The sequence below is a fragment of the Elephantulus edwardii genome, unplaced genomic scaffold (assembly GCF_000299155.1).
Source record: "Elephantulus edwardii isolate Elephantulus edwardi_28Jun2011 unplaced genomic scaffold, EleEdw1.0 scaffold00115, whole genome shotgun sequence".
NCBI classification, from domain to species: Eukaryota; Metazoa; Chordata; class Mammalia; order Macroscelidea; family Macroscelididae; genus Elephantulus; species Elephantulus edwardii.
In genome coordinates, this window is record NW_006399865.1 from 10,206,117 (window position 1) to 10,224,483 (window position 18,367).

The 18,367-nt window shown below is 47.5% G+C and overlaps 1 protein-coding gene across 2 annotated transcripts in view; it reads left to right on the forward strand.

Moving 5' to 3' along the window:
• REPS2 (RALBP1 associated Eps domain containing 2) overlaps nt 1-18,367 on the forward strand; it is a 235,850-nt gene that overhangs the window by 163,620 nt on the left and 53,863 nt on the right. For both annotated transcript variants that reach the window (XM_006892403.1, XM_006892404.1), the window contains exons 10-13: nt 1,065-1,134; nt 4,503-4,556; nt 10,072-10,117; nt 14,189-14,325. In XM_006892403.1, coding sequence (XP_006892465.1) covers nt 1,065-1,134; nt 4,503-4,556; nt 10,072-10,117; nt 14,189-14,325 — 307 coding nt within the window. The remainder of the gene's footprint in view (nt 1-1,064; nt 1,135-4,502; nt 4,557-10,071; nt 10,118-14,188; nt 14,326-18,367) is intronic.

The window sequence follows — 18,367 nt, forward strand, 5'->3', positions numbered from 1 at the left end:
CCCCACTTCACTGATTTCATCTCCTTGTCAAAGATCAGTTGACCATAGATAGATGGGTTGATCTCTGGATTCTCAATTCGATTCCATTGATCTATGTGTCATCTCTTGATCTCCTGATTGCTGGTACCAAGGGTGTTACTGGAACCCTAGGTAGCAGATAGTAACTATGCTTTGTCTAAGTGGTTTATTTTATTTTGAATATGCTTGAAATATCAAGACTATAAAAGGTATATACTGACAAGTTCTTTCTCTGTCCTCCATCTACCTCTTCTTAAATTGTCCAGAGTTCAGGTATTTATATAAAGCCAATATTAGTATATATTCTTCTTGAATTTCATTGGAATTCTTAAAGTTTATTTCAGTTAATATTTAAGAAGAAGTAAATGGATAGTAGATTTTCAATGGAATTTTAAAATAATTGATTAATTTGGATTTTCATCTTAGTGTAAATGAACGCTTACCTCATAAATGAGTTATAACATTTTCACCTGCTCATCAATAAAAGCACGACTGGCATCCACTTCTTAAACAACATGCCTCTGGAAACTCGATGAATTTTGATAAATGTCCATAGATGTAGAGGAGTTTCAGGCCTTTTGTTCATAGGGTCGCTATAAGTCGTGCTTGGCTTGACAGCCATCAACAATGACAACAACATCAATCAAATGGACATTTTACAGCACAGAAGTCATTTTATCAGAGTTGGACACTTTTTTCATAACTTAATTATGGGGATGCGCCATCCTGTAGAAAAAGTACATACAATACAGATTTGTTCCTGGCTAGGTAGGTAAATACTATGTAGGCCTCTGGCTGGATTCCAGGTTGGATTCTGGTGTATAATCTAGAGATCTGTCTCAATAGGAACTTTTGTACATGTAGTTTAGTGGATATTTAAAAATACAAATTAAGCAGGCATTTCAAAAAATGAAGCAACATTAAGCCTCGTGGTTTACTGAAACCATAAATATTGGGAAGAAAGAATTGCTTTTAGAATATTTTTATTACATGTGCATATTGTTTCATTTCTGTTCCAATTCATGTACTTTGTTTTCTTTTCCAAGAAGCCTTCTTCTAAAGACATGGCTGACTTCCCCGGCTCTGCCCAAGATGTCGCTCTCGATGACAAACAAGGTATGAAAACAATGGTTTTTCTTCTTTTAAGGCTCATTGTCCTGTATGTCACCATGTTAGAATGTGTGGGGTTTGAGTATGTGAACACATTTGGACTTGGCCTTGTTGTCGCAGAACCATAGTTCATCTAGTGTCAGCGGGAGCTTGGACTGCTCAGACCATCCCCCCACCCCCAACTCATTGGCTCTTGACTCATTGTTGACCCTCAGATCACTTGATACCTTGCATTGGAATCTGGTCAGACTAACTAGACAATGGCTAGACGCTAATGGAATTGAGAACTGAGTCTCTTGCACTGACACATATGAATACAGAACAGGATGAGAAGTACACCTTTGCATACACCTTCAACCATGCGGAAATTCCGTTCTGAGCAGCCTTACTGTTTCAGGGTTTTGTCTTTCTCTGACTGTGGGGCTGAGGCATGACGTGGAGACAAGCAGCAGTGTGTCTGCCTCACAAGTGTGGGAGAAGTGGCCAACCCGGAGTTCCGTGTTGGAGTTCTATCTCATCAAGCAAAGGTTGAGTTGGCCTGGATCTCTGTGGAACAGCAGGACGAACACCTCTTTCCCAACACTTTGGGTTTCTCGGATGTGCTCTACCAGGTCTTTCCTCCTCCACGGCTTTTTTCGGGCCTCAAAACATGGACTAGAGGCTGGGCTGTTTGTCACCTAACGTGCAAAGATCAGGAGATGGATTTCGGGCTGTATGAGTCATCTGCTTCATTAGTAAGATCAAGAACTGGGAAAAGTATCAAGACTTTCTAAATCTCGAGCCGAACCCCTTGTAGCTGATAACAGCTCACTACCTACAAAACGAGAGCGGCTCATCTATAAGAACTACAAGGAGCAATTTCGGCTTGGTTGTTGAGACTTGCCATTAAGTCAGCTTTTCACTGGAAAACTTCTTGAAAAGGGAAAAAAAAGAGGATGTTTTCTATTAAGAAAAAAAAATGCATTTGGCAACATTACTTGTTCTAGAGAGGCAGACATATCTGGCCATCATCTGCCCCAATGGATACTTGAATCATTTTTTAAAAATTTTTTTATTTATATGAGTAGTTTCTTTTACATTATATTTTGTTCATTGTAGAGTTCCCCCCCCTTTTAGTCATCTTATTAATAACTTCCTTCATGAAAATGTGTAAGCCGGCGACTTTATGTCTCATTCCCTGAGATCCCCCTTTCAGATGGTCAATTCTGATTTCCCCAGCCCTATCCAGTCAGTCCTCTGAGAGATAAGGTATATCGTGAAGAGTTCTCTATTCAGCCTGGCAACTTTGAGCATCTCACAAGCTAAGTGCAGTTTGGAACAAGCAGCAGGTTGTAGCAGTTGACTGTAGCTCGCAGAGTGGATCGTCCTATCGTCATCTGGTTGGGTTCTGTGGTGAAGCTCACATGGGCATCAGCTGCAATCCTAGGAGTCCACATTTTTCCGTGTGCTCAGACCTGCCGGTCTCCTCGCTCAGCCCTAGCTCCCAGGTGGGGCCCAGTCAACAAGCCACATCGTGCTCCGCAAGCCAGCAAGCCTTCCCGGCTCATCCACACTTCTGAGCATGCTAGGTGGGCAACGCTGCAGGAACGTGCCCAATTTCAGGCCGTTTCTCCACCATTGAATTCCTTCAACTTGCACTCCTGTAGATGCTGGTGATCACTATGAATGAACATACCCCAGCCTCAAGCTTTGGAAGTGGGCTCTGGTGGGCACCAAGTTTACGGTGCCTCAGAAGTTTGTCCCAGTGTGGAAAAGTCAGTCTCTTCCTTCCCTTTTTTGTTTTATAGTCTCTCCTTGTCTGCCTGCCCTTGTTGCAAGTGTGTATTTCTTCAGAGTTCCGATGTGGGTCCACCAATTCATTTAAATGTAAGCCTCCTCAGAGTACTTGATGCGACTCAGTCTCACTCCTCTTCCAAGCCCTACCGGCCTCTACCAGGTTCTTCTTTGGACAAGCTTGTCTCCTGGGCAAGATTCTTCCCTTTAATTTAAATTTAGTACTGGCTGGAGGAGAAATTATATGCTTTCTATTTCTAATATATCAGTGTTCATTTATATTATACATTGTTTTTTCTCAACTTCCACTTCCCCCCCCCCAATATAACTACCGTTGTTCACTGGGCTTTAGCCATGCACATTGTGCCCAGCCCCTTTCCCCAGACACACCGTCTTTGTACAGCTAACTACCACCAAACTGTGTCTGTTAAATGATCACCTTTTAACTGTTGCCTAGAAGTCCACCCATCGGAATACCCCTGAGAACTCTAAATAGACTGAACTCTGGGCTCCAACCCAGATACCTGATGAAATCAGTCTTGGTGTAGGGTCAGGAATAGAAAACCTAGTTTCTAGTGACTCAGCATCAGTTCCTGTGACTCACCCCACATGTCAGAGAAGAATGACTGATCTTTTGGAAGTAGATCACCAAGCTTTTCTTCTGGGGTGTCTCTGAGAAGACTCTGACTTTCTCATTATCCTCTAAGTGTGTTAACCCAAGGATAGAAATGCCTGATACTTCCTCGTAGTACCCTTCCTATCCACTAGAGGTGCTCTCTGTAAAATTAAAAATAGGACTTTGTTCTTTATAGAAGGAGAAGCTAACTCTACAGGAGGTCTTTATTTGTCTTAGTGAATGCTGGATTTGACAGCTCCTGTTTGGTTTTTTTTTTTAATATTTGTGGAGGTTTTTTTTTTACCATTAACACATTTTCTTTTCTCTAATTTAACTTTTTATATTTTACATTGGTTTGAATACAAAGTTTGTATACGTTGTGTTTCACACTATCTAACGTTCATTCACATCGTGTTTCATACAAACATTATTATGTTTTGTAAAATCAATCACCTATGCCCACCATTACACTGTCTTTCCAGATCCCCCCAGGTCTTTCCCCATTTCGTTTACCGCCTCCCTCTACCCACCAAATTGTGTGACCCTATAATTTCCCACATACCCGCCCTCATCCCTCTGCTCTCACCCCTTTCCCCCTTCTCCATACATGTTTTACTAGTTATCCTTCTGTTTTTGCAATAATGTTCCTATACAGTATTAGTCCTTATGAGACTGAGTTCACTCAGCATAATGCCCTCCAGTCTCTCCCAAATTACGTAGTAAGTTTTGAAATCGTGCCTCCTGACTGCTGCATAGTATTTCATCGTGTGCGTGTACCATGATTTCTCAATCCGTTCGATTGATGGCACCGTTTTTATAACAAATTCTAGTGACTTGTAAGACCTACTGTTTTTTTCCTTTTTTGTAAGTGATAACTGAACATTTTTTTTTGTTTTGATATAATATGCCTCAGAAATGAAAATTTATAGTTTTCCCTTCCCTTTTCTTCCCCTTTTTCTTATTCCTTCAAACAAAGCATCACTAGCTTCCAAAGGTACTGCAGCTGAAGGCTCACCAAAAGTTGTGTCTGAGGATTCAGGTATGAGCAAATCTTGACTTGAATACACTCTGTACAATTATTTCTGATTTGAAAAGTGACCGTGTTAGTAAGTAAAAAGTTGTGAAATCTCTGATGGTATGTGTACTTCTCCCAAAATAGTTCTGTTGGATACTATTAGAAGAGAGTGAATGCCTTGGCTTTCTGCACTCTCCCCCTTTTCTCGTGTGAGAAGAGGACAGTTTCCTTCCTGAGTTCCCAGGTGAAGTGCCACAGAAAGGATAGCTCAGTTTGAATTGACAGCCTCACTGGCATTCAGAAGATTTCAACAATGCGAGGCATGGGGTTGGGGTCGAGAGCCCCATTTGGAGCTGGTAATTGCCATTTCCCAAGTATAAATCACAAACACTTTCTTTATACCTAAAGGCCAGGAAAGAAGTCCTGGTGGCACAGTGGGTACAGTGTTCCGCTGCTAACCTGGTGGGTCGTGGCTGGAACTCACTAACCGCTTGGTGGGGACAGACTTACTGCCTTGGAAACTCCATGGGACTGTTCACCCCTGTCCTGCAAGGTCACTATGAAGTCGAACTGACTCAATGGCAGTGAGCTTGATTTTTGCAAACACGAGAAATGTGTGTGAGTGTGTGTGTGCGCGCGCACATGCTCCACTGACATAGATAGTGCATTTATTTATTATAGTTCTCTTCCCAGGAGAACAGTCACAATCATGTCACTCTGAGAGTCTCATACTTGATGGGAGTCATTGGGAGGTGCAAATGGTTAACAACACACCTAGCAGCCAATGACAACATTGGAGTCTTCCCAGAGAATACAGATTCTCAAACTGTTGGAATTACGCTTCTGGAGCCAGCAGAGAATGCCTGGGTCTCGCATCCTCAGCTCTCTGACGGCTCCGTCATTGAACCAAGATGCGCCTTAGCTTAAAAAGGAGCCTTTTAGGCCAGTGCAGTGCAACTGGGCTGCGCTCTGGTGGGCCTGCATGCGGGCACTTGCCGCTTCCTCTCCAACTGTGCCCTGCCTTCCCCGCTTAAGGAAGGCAAACATTTGCTTTGATTAACTAGTCATCTTCAGGCTTATGACTTAAAGCTGGCAACAGAAGAATCATCGTAACGTTTGAGGCTTATGCTGTAAAAAATCTTTTCCAGATATCAAGTTTGTTACATGCTTAAAAGGTATAGGAGAAGGAAGAGTGGTGGTGAAGGCCAGGAGAGAGAGCAGGAAGATGAATTTGAGAATAGATGGTAGATTCAGTGATGTGGTCTGGATATCCATATTTTGGAGATGCTCCTATGATGATTTTGATGTGTAGTCCAGTTGTTGTTGTTGTTGTTGTGTGCCATTGAGTGTGAACCAACCCATAGCTGACCCTCCAGCGGGTTTTCAGAAGCATTTAATCGCACAGGAGGAGACTATCCACAGTTCTCCTGTGGAGCAGCTGGTAGATTCGAACCCTGTGCCTCTTGGATTGCAGCCAGCTTCTTATCACTAGGCGAACAGAGCTCCCTGTAGCTTATTTTAGGAACTTCTAGAAGAGAGCCAGGGAGCCCTGGTGGTGTAGCCTGTAGGGAGTTGTGCTGCCAACGCATGGGCCATTCACCTCCAGTGGTTCAAATCCACCAGGAAGACGATGCAGTCTCCTTGCCTTGCGACTTAGCCTCGGGAACCTGATGGAGTGGCGCTGTGAGTTCTAACCCTCTCAACTGGCAGTGAGTTTGTTTCTTAGGAGAATGACAAGGTGCTTTAAGGAGTTAAGCACTTGACTACTGGCCAACAAGTTGGTGGTTCGAACCTACACAGAGGCACCTAACTAAGGCAGCAGGCCTGGTGGTCTTGCCTCGGTAACCTTCTGGAGCAGTTCTGCTCTGCATACACGTGGACTCCCCAGGAGTCAGAATCCACTCGGTTCTGATTGACTATAGCCATCACCCCTGGAAGCAGATGTGATAGGGAACCCCACAGGCAAATTGGGCCACTGAAGCGGGTTGCTGTTGACTCATCATTGGAGCGCACTTTATATTTGTGGAGAGCAAGCATGCACTCGGCTTTTCCCCGCTCAAATCTGGGGAGCCAGAGCGGAAGCGTCCCGGTTGTCGTGAACTCCATGTTATTGGTAGAAATGGTCTCGGTTTGAGGAGTTAAGTGCTGATGCTCTGTGAGGACGCTAGCTTACTTTCTGCTTTTCTTCCTGGAGGTTTTAGCATTAGTATCAAATCTTCTTTAGGGCGTGAGCAAGAGCCCTCATTTGTAACATCCCATCATTGAATAAGACACGGCACCATCTCACACAACCTACCAGGGGTGACGCATGCACAAAGCATTCGGGAATGTATTGCTCACAAGGCGCTTGGGAGCATGCTGTGGCCTTTCTCGAGCCTTCTTCCCACTGGAAGCCCTCCCCAGAGGTGCCAGATGATCTCTGTCCACTTCATGACCTCCCTTGAGCGTTCTAGAGGGTTACCATTTTTCCAGCCTCTTCCCAGCTAACTGAGAAGCCAGGATCCAGCAGTTGCCCTGGCTCTGAATTCACAGAGTGATATGCCCTGGCAGGTTTGGCAGATACCCACACCTCCGAAAAGCAGGCTGCCACGTAAGGTGGATGTCAGGGTGGGCCAGGCCTTACCCAGAGCTGTGTTGTCCAGACGGCCTCCTCTTGCACCTGGTGGAGACTTCCCCAGTCCTGCCCGAGGGATGTGCGTGGAGGCAGGAGAAACAGCCCTCCTGCTCATTGCCACCACACTTGGCGGTGCTAATGGTGATGGTGGCGATGAAGGGCTGGGGCCGTGTTATGGTGGAAGGAGGATGTTGCTGAAAATGTCTAAGTGTACATGCAGCCCAGTGGAATTGTTAATAAAGTTACAGGCCAACCTAGCTCTGCAGAGAGCACTGCCCTGGGGTGGCCTGGCCCTTGTGTCCCTGGGCCATGCTATGGACTCGTAGGCTGTCCCCCTCACTCTGCCTTTTCCTGACTGTTGTCGGTGATTTGAGCCCTGTGGCAGCTGTCACCAGCAGCTTTATTGGTGTCGAGCAGTTCTCTCCTCCATTACCTGCTTCTGCCTGGACCTTCTTGGCAGTGCTGGAGGAACTCCATTTGTTGTTGTCAGGTGCTGTCGAGTTGACTACGACTCACAGCAACTCTGTGAATAGCAGTTCAGAACATTTCCCTGCCCTGTGCCAGCCTCCCCGTTTCTGCCATGCCCAAGCCTGTTGAGAACCACATTTTTTTCTTTTTTTTTTTAAATTTAGGTTGTTTATTTTTCATTTCAATGAACATCTACAGAGATTTTGGGATTCCATTCATTCATTTTTAAGGTGGAAAATTTAGGACTCTTCTCTGGTGGCCTAGTGGCAAGAAGCTGCACTGCAGTCCCACAGGCACACAGTTCGAGGCCACCAGCTGCTCTGAGGGAGAAGGATGGGAAGTCTCCTCCTGTGAGATTAACTGCCTCTGAAAACCTGCCAGAGGGTCAGCTGTGGGTCGGTTCTGCATTTTTGTTGTCTGTGTTCTGGAGGGAAGGAGACTAAGATTCTTGGGCCTCGGAATCCATGCCCCAGCCAGGAGGAGAACCCAAGTCCTGGGACTCTCAGCCAGGTCCCTGCTCATCAGCACATCTCGCCACATCTGTCTGTCAGTCTATCTGTCACCAGCAGGGCTAACCCCTCCTCCCACACCCCGTCCTGCCCCAGGAAAAGAAAAGTAGATAATTGCTGTTGACAGGGGGCCGATCGGTTGCGGTTGCCGTAGTTTGTCTTGGGGTGTGGTATCTTCACACTGCCAGCACTTCTACCTACAGACTCCTTGAGAGCGGGAGGCCCGAGAGGCAAGAGGGGCTTGGAGCCAGCAGCAGGCAACCTGCTCAGAGGGCTCCCCCAGCCCTGGGGTGAGTCTCTTATTCTTCACCCCAAGGCAGCCCTCATGGCTCGAGGAGCTCCTCCCCTCTGGGCCCCATTCTTTGCTGCCTGGGATTTGTGGGAGGGAGAGGTTCTTCCATCAGCATCTTGGCGCATGCGCATGCAGTGGGGCAAGAGGGGCATCAGCGCAGTGAGCTTCTCTCACTTTGTTTTGAGGCGATGGCTACACTGCAGAGGGCAGAAGCCGAGGGCCTCGCGTGCCCTGATGACAACGAGGCGAGGTGCTTAGCTCAGGAGCACACCTCTCTCACGCAGCTGACCATGTCTAAGGGGAGCTGCCCCACTGTGGGGTTTTGAGTGTGGTTCACATTTCCCAGCATTTCCATGTCCCCTTCCTGCCCTGCATAGCTAACCCTGGGATTTTAACAAGCGTCATAAACTCAGGCTGCTTTGGGGCGAGGAGGGTGTTTATCTTTGGAGCACCATGAAGGAGGGTGAGTCGTGTTCTCTGCTTCGCCAGCACATGTTCCACTCATGGTCCAGTGCTGGATTTGGGGTCTTTAAATCCGTGAGAAGGAAATAAGAAACTAAAGGAGTGCTGTTGTCGTTTCAGGGGGTAAAAAAACCCCAGACCCAACAAACTTTGTGAGACCATGGTCGTATATGATCCATATGGTCATATGGAGGTTACCCGAACAGATGTTAAGCAACATGTACTTCTCTGGAAATTCTGTTCTCTCTGCTCAATTTTCCTTACCTTTTTAGAACATTTCATGATTGGGGTGGGGGGTGGGGCGGGAATGGCAACACTCGCTAAACTTGACCCCAGTGACTGGTTTCTCAAGCTGTCTCCTGTGAGGGCTGGGAACATAAAAGAGGATTTGTGTCTTTGTGAATGTTTCAAATGATGCCAGACAAATTGTGATGAGGAAGTCGTCTCTAAGGTCATGCTTCACATTTCAGGAGGAAAAGTCCTACGATTGATACGCTACTTTAATGGTCATTCTGTATCATGTGCTGTCTGGTTTGGTCATAGAGATGTGGCACACAGGAGCATTTTCTTATTGGAAAAGCTGGGTAGCTCGTTTCAGCTGCCCTGGGACCTCTGGTGCCTGTGGCCGCGTCCCTTTGGTCGTATATGTCAGGAAGCATGGAGTCCTGGAGGCTTCTTCCTAGCTTTCGGAGGACACTAGTTTACAGTCTCTGACTAAGCTGTTGTGATGAGCCCTCATGTGTGAATGCAAGACGGTGTATGAGAACCTTTAGTAAAGCTTGTCGTTTTAGACTGGAATTTCTTAGTCAACTGCGATTTGAGAATGGCTTCATAGAGAACTGTGAGGAAATGGACAGATTGGTTTTTTCTCTCCTTTTAATGATGCCTTTAACTTTAGCTGTATCTCATGTCACCAAAACCTAGTATGTCAATATTTATACGTTCCATTTCTTTCAGATCAGGGCAGCATGAGTGTGAGGAGGTGTCCCAGGTCCCTACTTGGACACCTGTGCCTCAGTTTACCTGTTGCTCTCTTTCCCACTAGCTGATGTGGATGGGGTCGGTAGGGCAGGCTTCAGCTCCATTGCTCATAGGGTCACTCTGAATCGAAGTTGACTCGACAGCACCGCCTTGAGCCCTGTGGAAAATGGTACAAACGAAACCCAAGCAAACAACGACTAATCTTTGTTTCAGCCACTCCCAAGGATCCCGGCAGTGTCAAAGCAAGACCAAGATCCAGGTAGTGTTTCTTTCCTTTCTGCTTTGATGCCCTTTCCGCCCGCCCTCACTTCGGCATGAAAACCCTCAACTCGTGCTCTACCCCATCCATGCTCTTCTTTTTGAGTTGAAGCTTCGCCTGTGGTCAGTTTCACTGGTTGGCCCATTGGCACGCACAGCTGCCGGGGAGAATCTTCTGTTTCTGTTCTCAAGGGTGGAGGTGGGTGCTCTCTGGTCCCCTGTCCTGGAGAGGTGGCCTAGGCCATGAAGACCCAGGTCTCTCAGCATGGTAAAGAACAGGGGGAAGTAGTTTTGGAAAGAGGAGAACATTAGATGCGGTAAGTAACGCTGAAGTACACTCTTGTGACAAAGGTAAATACCAAGCAGGAAAGAACGAATAGCAGCTGGAGTAGGACATGAGAAGGAGTTCAGTGAGGAGTGACACTTCGGCGTGCTGAAGTCAGGGAAGCGGAGAGTATCATCCATCCACCCCCTCTTAGTGACGCCTTGTGGCTTCAGGGTTTTTCAATAGATGAGGAGGAGGAAGACAGAGCTGTGGGTCAGATGTGCAGAGGAGGCGCAGAGGCCAAACAGGAGACACCGGGTGGTTGAAACAGCCAAAAGGCGAGATACTAAGCAGGAAGATTTTTCTCCTCCTAGAACGTGAAGGACAAGATTAGCCGCTACGTGTGTGCTTTCTACATTCTGCTTAATGCCATCTCTCCTCCTGTCATCAGTAGACATATTCCTGAAAATGGGAATTTCATTTGCATCTTCCCTTACGTGCTTGAAAGACTGGTATTTAAGAAACTCTTGTCTCGGGGAGCTCTGGTGGCCTAGTGGCAATGAATTGCAACTACAATCCCAGAGGCGCACGGTTCCAATCCACCAGATGCTTTGCGGGGGAAGGAGGGACAATCTCCTCCTGTACCAGTCAGATCTGATTTGATGGTACACTCACACAAAAGTAATAGAGTAAAAAAAAAAAAAAAAAGGAACTCTTGTCTCCTTGTAACCCAAGGAGTTATCTCTTCGTTTATCTTTTACACCTGGATATTCCAAGTTGGGCTTTTGTTCCCTTGTTTATACAGTTTGGCTATCTATAGATTTTTTTTTAAACCCCAATAATGGAATAACTAATTTTTATATGAAAGTCGTGACATCATGCTTGGCCCATTTTAAAGAAGGGTAAATGAATCTCTTACAAATGGTCTATATTGCTTTGGGGCTGTAGAATGATAATGTGCTGTGCCTTTTATGAACTACATTAACTAAGTTTAGCTTCCCATTTTTGGGGCTCCTACTGGCTTCTCCTTGCTCCCCAAGCGAGCAAAGTTATAAGATCACATGGTCATGTATTCTCTTACTAACGTGCTTGACTAACTGATACATATTTCTGCATATCTGTGTGCATATATGCATATTGCTGAGTATGCATGCATATCCCATACAGTCCCATACACAGTTCCATATAGAATGTATTTACATTTTCATATGGAAAGTTGCCTTTCTATTTTACACACACACACACACACACACACACACACACACACACACACACACACCCCTACACACACATCGAGCTGCAGTGGTAAAGGACATAGGGGGTTACACTGCTTATCCAAAAACTGTACCTCTCGGGGAGTTCGAACCCACCAGCTGCTCCAAGGGAGAAGGGTAGGCCGTCTCCTCTCTTATGATATGCAGCCTCAGAACCCCAACAGAGGATTACACGAATCCATTCTGAACTGATGGCAATGAATAGATCCGTCTCATGAGCTAACTTCACCCCGAAGGCTTTTTAAAAATGATTGCTAATCTTAGCTAGTTTCAGATCAAGGAAATAAAATTGTCTTCTTTAAAAAAAATGAGGCTTTTTAACATGTGAGGCAAAGAGGGGGAAATGACCATTCTAACACCGCTACAGTCCTCATTTCCTCATTTGCTGATTTCTTGCATACTTACATTTTAATTGATTGTAGTCATAGCGGCACTGCAATCCCATAAGCTTGTGGTTCAAATCCACCAGTTGCTCTGTGGGAGAAGGACAGGCAGTTTCCTCCCATGTGATTCACTGCCTCTGAAAACCCACTGGAGGGTCAGCTGTGAGTCAGTTCTGACTCATCGGCCTACAACAACAGTCATAAGACAGGGAGCTCTGGTGGCCTAGTGGGCAAGGAGTTGTGCTGCCAATCCAAAGGCCGACTGTTCTAATCCTCTAGCTGTCCCATGGGTGAAAGTTGGGCATTCTCATTCTTTGCCATTTACGGCCTCTGAAAACCTGCTGAGAGGGTCAGCTATGAAGTTCGTTCTGATTCAGTGACACACAACAAGTCATAGTTAAGCAATCTCACTCATTTGATATTCAGCACCTTTCTGTGTGAACATGTAGATGCATGAATTATACATGGACATAAGATGGAAAGGAGACCTGTAGTATGTATGGGGTTGTATGAGACAGGTGTGTACACTCGGTGAACTCTGTAGGCCCTGGCACAACCCTGTTTCTCCTGCTCTCGCAGGGTTTTGCCTTAGTTGTGGCCCTGCTTTTGCTTACGTTACTCAATTTCTATCTGCCACAGAATTCTTTCAGTCTCTTCTTGCTATGTCAGTCCTCTCAATTTTATTTCAAGTGATGAGTCCCCATATAAGCACTTTGCTTTTATAGCCGTTGTCCCAGTTATCAGCAGTGTTGGAACATTCTTCCATACGAGCTCTGGTGGTCTAGTGGATAAGGAGGCGCACTGCCAACCTAAAGGCAAGTGTTCGGATCCCCCAGCAGCTCCACGGGATGATGAAGGACCTTCCCCTCCCTAGAAGTGTGTGGCAGGGCCAGCTGTGAGGCGGTCCCTACTAACAGCAGGGAGTTTCAGGGTTTGTTGCTTTCTTTCAGTTCCCATGCACATTTTTTGCATTGCTTTGTCTTACCACCTGGTCGAGAGACCATCTCAGAGTTTGTCACATGGCCATGTGTTGGCTTCGCTGAAGTTTGCAGCCTCGCATGATAAACAAAACCCTCAGCTCGCCCAAAGTAACCTTGAGGCACTCATTCAGGAAAATAGACGTTCACTCTGTTAATTAAAAGCGGAATGGCCAAGAGCGGAAGGAGCCTGGTAGACCTTGTAGAATCTACTATTTGAAGAACTCCTCAATTAGTCCACAAAGAAGAGCTTGATGAGGTCACTGTGTCCTCAGGACACAGCTCTTAACTCCGAGGTTGTGCTGTTCCCCCTTGACATGGAGTTAGTGGACAAGCTGAGTAGCTTGTGGGCATGGACACATTCACCTCCTTAATGCTCTTCTCGATTACCCTCTGAGAAGCTGGATCTTGAAGCCTGTTTCTGGGCTTTCAACCAGTGCACCCAGGTTGAAGCCATTTAGAAAGTAAGGACTCTAGCATACACTGTAGCCTCTGTGGCCAGGGGACTTCTCCCTTGACTCCCAAGGCAGTGACAGAGCGTTTTGTTAATGGAATCTGGAAGCCGAGCACTTGGACGTGGACGTGCACCTCTGTAACTTTACTGTGACCTTTGGTCACCTCTCTAGCTCCTTTTTCTTTAAATGTCATAGCTGGAGTCATATTCTCCAGGTTGCCTACTTGGTTTTACCCTAAGATTAAAGGATAAGGCTCGAATGGGGCTCTGGCTTGAAAACTTCCAAGATACTCTCATTTTGTCAGGACGTGAGTACCTGGCTGGCATTCGCTTTCCTGGTCTGAATGTCACATCAGAGCCTTACCTTAAGCTTGTCTACCTCAGTTTCTTGCATTGGCATGTGATCAGGAGAAACATCTGCACTTGATACCACAAAGCCCTTCTCTTAGTACCTGTGACGGGGGGCTTCCACACAAGTCTTGTTAATCTGCTCACTAGACACTGATTCAAATTTACATAAAACTTTTGCTCTGGGACACGTTTAAGTCCAAGGCAGCGTGAGAGCAAGGACTTGAGGAGCCCGCGGGGCACAGTGGAGTTTGAACAGGCCTCACAGCGCTCTGTGCCTGCTTGGGATCCCTTCCCCCTTTGTGAGCATCTCCGCATCGGGAGTTAAAGCTTTGCTGTTGCCTTTCTGACCTTCCCCTATTTTACTGCAGATCTTACTCTAGCACTTCCATAGAAGAGGCCATGAAAAGGGGCGAGGACCCTCCCACCCCACCACCGCGGCCACAGAAAACCCACTCCAGAGCCTCCTCCTTGGATCTGAATAAAATCTTCCAGCCCAGTGTGCCAGGTGACTTCTCACCCTAGCCAGCCCTCGTTGGAGCCAGTGGGTGGGGGGGAGTGTGTGTGTGTAGCGGGGTGCGGACCTTGGGGGCCCTGGCGAGCATGGAGGAAGAGCCCACCTGGCCGGCCTCCATCCCATAAAGGATTGGTGTTACTATGGTATTCTGGGGAGGGGAAGGATGGGGTCATTTCTAGACAGAGCACTCGGATCTGGAGCATTATCTACCCCTTTTAAAAGCAGGAGAGTAAAGGTGCTGCCACCCTAGATGACCCCTGAGGGGTTGAGTCTTGTCCTCAGCATCATGGTAACTTATAGGCAAAATGGCTTTCTCTCGTTTTCTAAGACACTTGTGAAGTTCTTCTAGAACCGTCTCCTGCATTTATCCTTGTGAGGCGGACCCTCCCCACCGTGGGGTTTGATGCTAAGGCGCGTCTAAAGCCTGCTGATAGTTCAGTGGCTGAGGTCTAGGTCGTTTGGGTGGGAGAGGAATCTGGGGTGACCTTTGGGTGGGGACTTTTTGAGACACTTACTGGACAGCTGGGCTGGAGGTGGCGGAGGCCATTGGGAGCTGTCTGATGCCCCCTCGAGAGTCTGAGGGACAGAAAATGAGAGCGATAGCCCTGCCTTTGTAAGGTGCTTGACTCTACCCAAATCCCAAATGTTACTCTGGGAACAGCCAGAGCCTGTGCACTGACTAATGCAGGCGAGTTATAAATACGCTGACTGCCTGGAACTCTTCCCAGGTCTCTGTGCATCTTAAACCAAGCCCGCAGCAGATGCTTGTCATTGGAAGATTATGATCTTTTCTCCTAAGGCGAGGAAAGGCTCTCCTTGGCTAACTCGTCAGCATGACCTTGGTGTCCAGGCTGAGTGCGGCGTGTTTTATTTGTTCTAATAAAGTCCTCTGCTCGCAGCAAAGCCAGAGATGGTTTTTTAATGCACTCGAATCTGAAACTCCCTCTGAAATTGGATTCTCTGCCATGAGTTCATCAGGTAGAAATTCGCCTTGACTTGCCTCCTCACCCCCGTGCTTTGATCCAGATCCTGGCATAATTTCACAGTAACCAGTGTTTGGGGATGAGAGCAGCCATAGGTGGTGATGCTGTAAAAATTTCACAGGGCTGGTAGAGTATTACCCGGGCGGTTTTCATGTGGATGTGAGAAGATTGAGACAGCCTGAGCCTCAGTACCTGCCGCCCCCTTCAAAGGTGGGAGGCTGCACGGTGTACACATCCCTCAGCTCGGGTAACCTACCAGGAGCTGGCTGGGTTTGAGGAGCAACGCCCCAGGGTTTTAAAGGCATTCTGGGATATGGTGGGAAGGGTAAAGGCAGAGGTGAGGCCCAGCGCAGCTGCTTATTCATGTGGAACTTCCAGCAGGAGGCAGAGCCTCTGTGCATCCCAGAAGCCTCCTTTGCAAACAGAGCTCTGTAGAACAGCTGGTGCCGGGCCTCAAACTCGGGAGGTTTCAGGGACATGGCACACTCCCAGTTGCCTCAGATGTGACACACCCTCCCCACTCTCCCTTTTTTGTTCCTCCTACCTCCCCTCTGATCTCTGGTTCTAAACAAGGCCCAGGTTGCTAATGATTTGGCCTCTCCGTCTTTGTTGTGGGGTTAAAGGGTGTAACCATTTAAAATGCAGATCGGCGTTGCCTGTTGCCCGCCTGCCCGAGAATGTTTCAGAACTCCTTGCCGACACTGGTTTGTGTTTGTATTTTTGGTCCTTCCCAATCTAGTAGGCGGAAATTTCCATTTCACTCAGTGCCGCTCGCCATCTTCCCCTGTCATTTCCTTTCATCTGCTTGGTAGACTCGCCCAGCCTCTGTGCCCGCAGGTCTGGTGGCCTAACCATAGAGAGCTCTTCACATTGGCCCCTAAGGGGCCAGATCCTTCTGATTTCGCTCACACACACGTGCAGGTGGGTGTGGTGGTGCTGATTGCACGGGGACATTGTCCCCCCAGCCTCCGCACCTCTCCTCTGCCCAACTTATCACTTCACACAGACCCTGCCCAGGTCCTCCAGATAGAAAAAGGGGTGCTGCAAACCTTGCTGGATGATTCGGCTAGAAGGCCTCTGAGGCAAACCTTGCTGGATGATTTGGATTTGACTTCTGAACTGTAAGTGGAGCCTGGACTTCTTGAGGAATTGTCCCTGGGAACTGTTTATTGTGAGATAATCTTGCATCTACCACTCTCTTCCCTAATAAACCTCATTGTGGGTGAGAGAGAGAGAGAGAGAAAGAGAGAGGGAGAAGGGGAGGAGAGGGGAAGGGAGCGGAGGGGAGGGGAGGGAAGGAGAGAGAAGGAGCCCAAGAGATGAAATTAAAGAGACTTGTATTGAGAATGAAGGCTAAAAAGGAAGCCAGTGTTTGGGGAAAAAAAAGAGATTCTTAGGAGTAGGAAAAATGGAATGAGGCTAAGACAGAGGGGCCGAAAGTGGAAGGAGCAATGGAAATGAGATGTGAAGATGCAAGAATGAAGGAGGGAAATGATGAAGCAGGCTGAAATGGCTCTTGTCCAACGGAGAAGGTGTTCTCCAAAGGCAAGGGAACCAGTAGACGAGGACTCCAGGCCACAGGCCCTGAGGTCAGAGTTCAGGGAGGATTAAGAGAATGGCTTAGGAGTCCATGGCATCGGTGCCTCCAGATCTGTGGCGAGAGAGAGCGCTAACAAAACAAAGAGGGAAACGAACCAAGACCAGTTTCGGATGCAAATCTGTAAAAATGGCCAAGGCCAGCTTTGGAAGAGATGAGCTGAGTGGTTCAGATGTTAAGACTTATGAAGAGAGGATGAGGATGGCCAGGGATCTTAGGGAGATGGTCCTGAAGGAGGCCTGGTGGCAGGTGTGTCGTGGGTCAAGCTGCTCGCCAAATCCTCCAGCTGCTCGTAGGAGAAAGGCGGGCACGTCATGAAGGAGGTGGGACTCAACGGCAGTGAACTCAGGGCTTTGGCTTTAGACGACCCAAGAGGAGTCTCTAACTGTGTCCCGGTTAAAGTACTTGGAAAGGGCAGCAGTCTGAGCCCACCCCCGTGAGAAGAAGGAACAGCCTGTTCTCAGAAGATCTACAGCCTTGGAAACTCTGGAAAGTTCTGCTCTGTGGATTGGAATTGACCAGCGGGCCTTAGTTTTGGTCTGGGTTTGACTGCCCAGGAGGCTCTGCAAGGTGCAGAGTAATGTGTTACGTGTTCATCTGTTGAGTGAGATATTTGAAAATTTGAATCTACCCAGAAGCAGCTTGGAAGAAAAAATCCAGCCATCCACTTTTGAGAAAGGAGCCACAGTGTCCTCTCCGGAGCACAGTTCTCTGACACTCGTGGGTCCCCTGAAATCAGAGTCGACTCAGTGACATCTGATCTGGTCACGCTACAGTAGGGTTTAGGGGCTGGCATCAGACCAGCATGGGAGGTTCGTCCATAGAGAAGCCGCTAGGGTGCGCCCACTGTGTCTAAATGACAGTTCGCCTGGTCTTGCCGGTCCACGTGGAGAACCCATCTCCTCACACTCTGAAGTGGCTGCTGCTTTCGAGCTGCAAGAAGAATGTGCAAGACAGTCCACGTTAGCGATGAGACTCACGTTGAAAAAACCAAAAGACTACGGAGGCAGGCCAACTCGGATGCAGTGAGGGCTGGCTTGTAAAGCTCCATACGCACCACGCCTGTTACAGAAATCCTGTCGAAACAATCTTAAAAAGCTCCTTGTGAAGCCAGTTCATTGTTGTAGACCCGAACCTCCTCCTCTTGAGAGCGATTGTTTTCATGATGCCGTTTTTGGCTAGCAGGCATTTCATCCCTTCCACCGTGTGCTGTGAGAAACTCCCTCTGTCCCACTCTTGAGTCTGACCTGGCCCTTCGGCGGCTGAGCCTAAGGTTGGCAGCCTTTTTCCATGGTGATAGTAAGAAGCCCCGAGCTGCCAGTTCCACACACACAGTCATTTAGCATCCAACTGGCAGCATGTGGAGGAGACAGAGCCATTCTTTTAAGGCTTCAGACCCTGAACTCCCATCACTGCCACTGGAAAACCTCAGTGCAACCTTGTCCCATGGTCA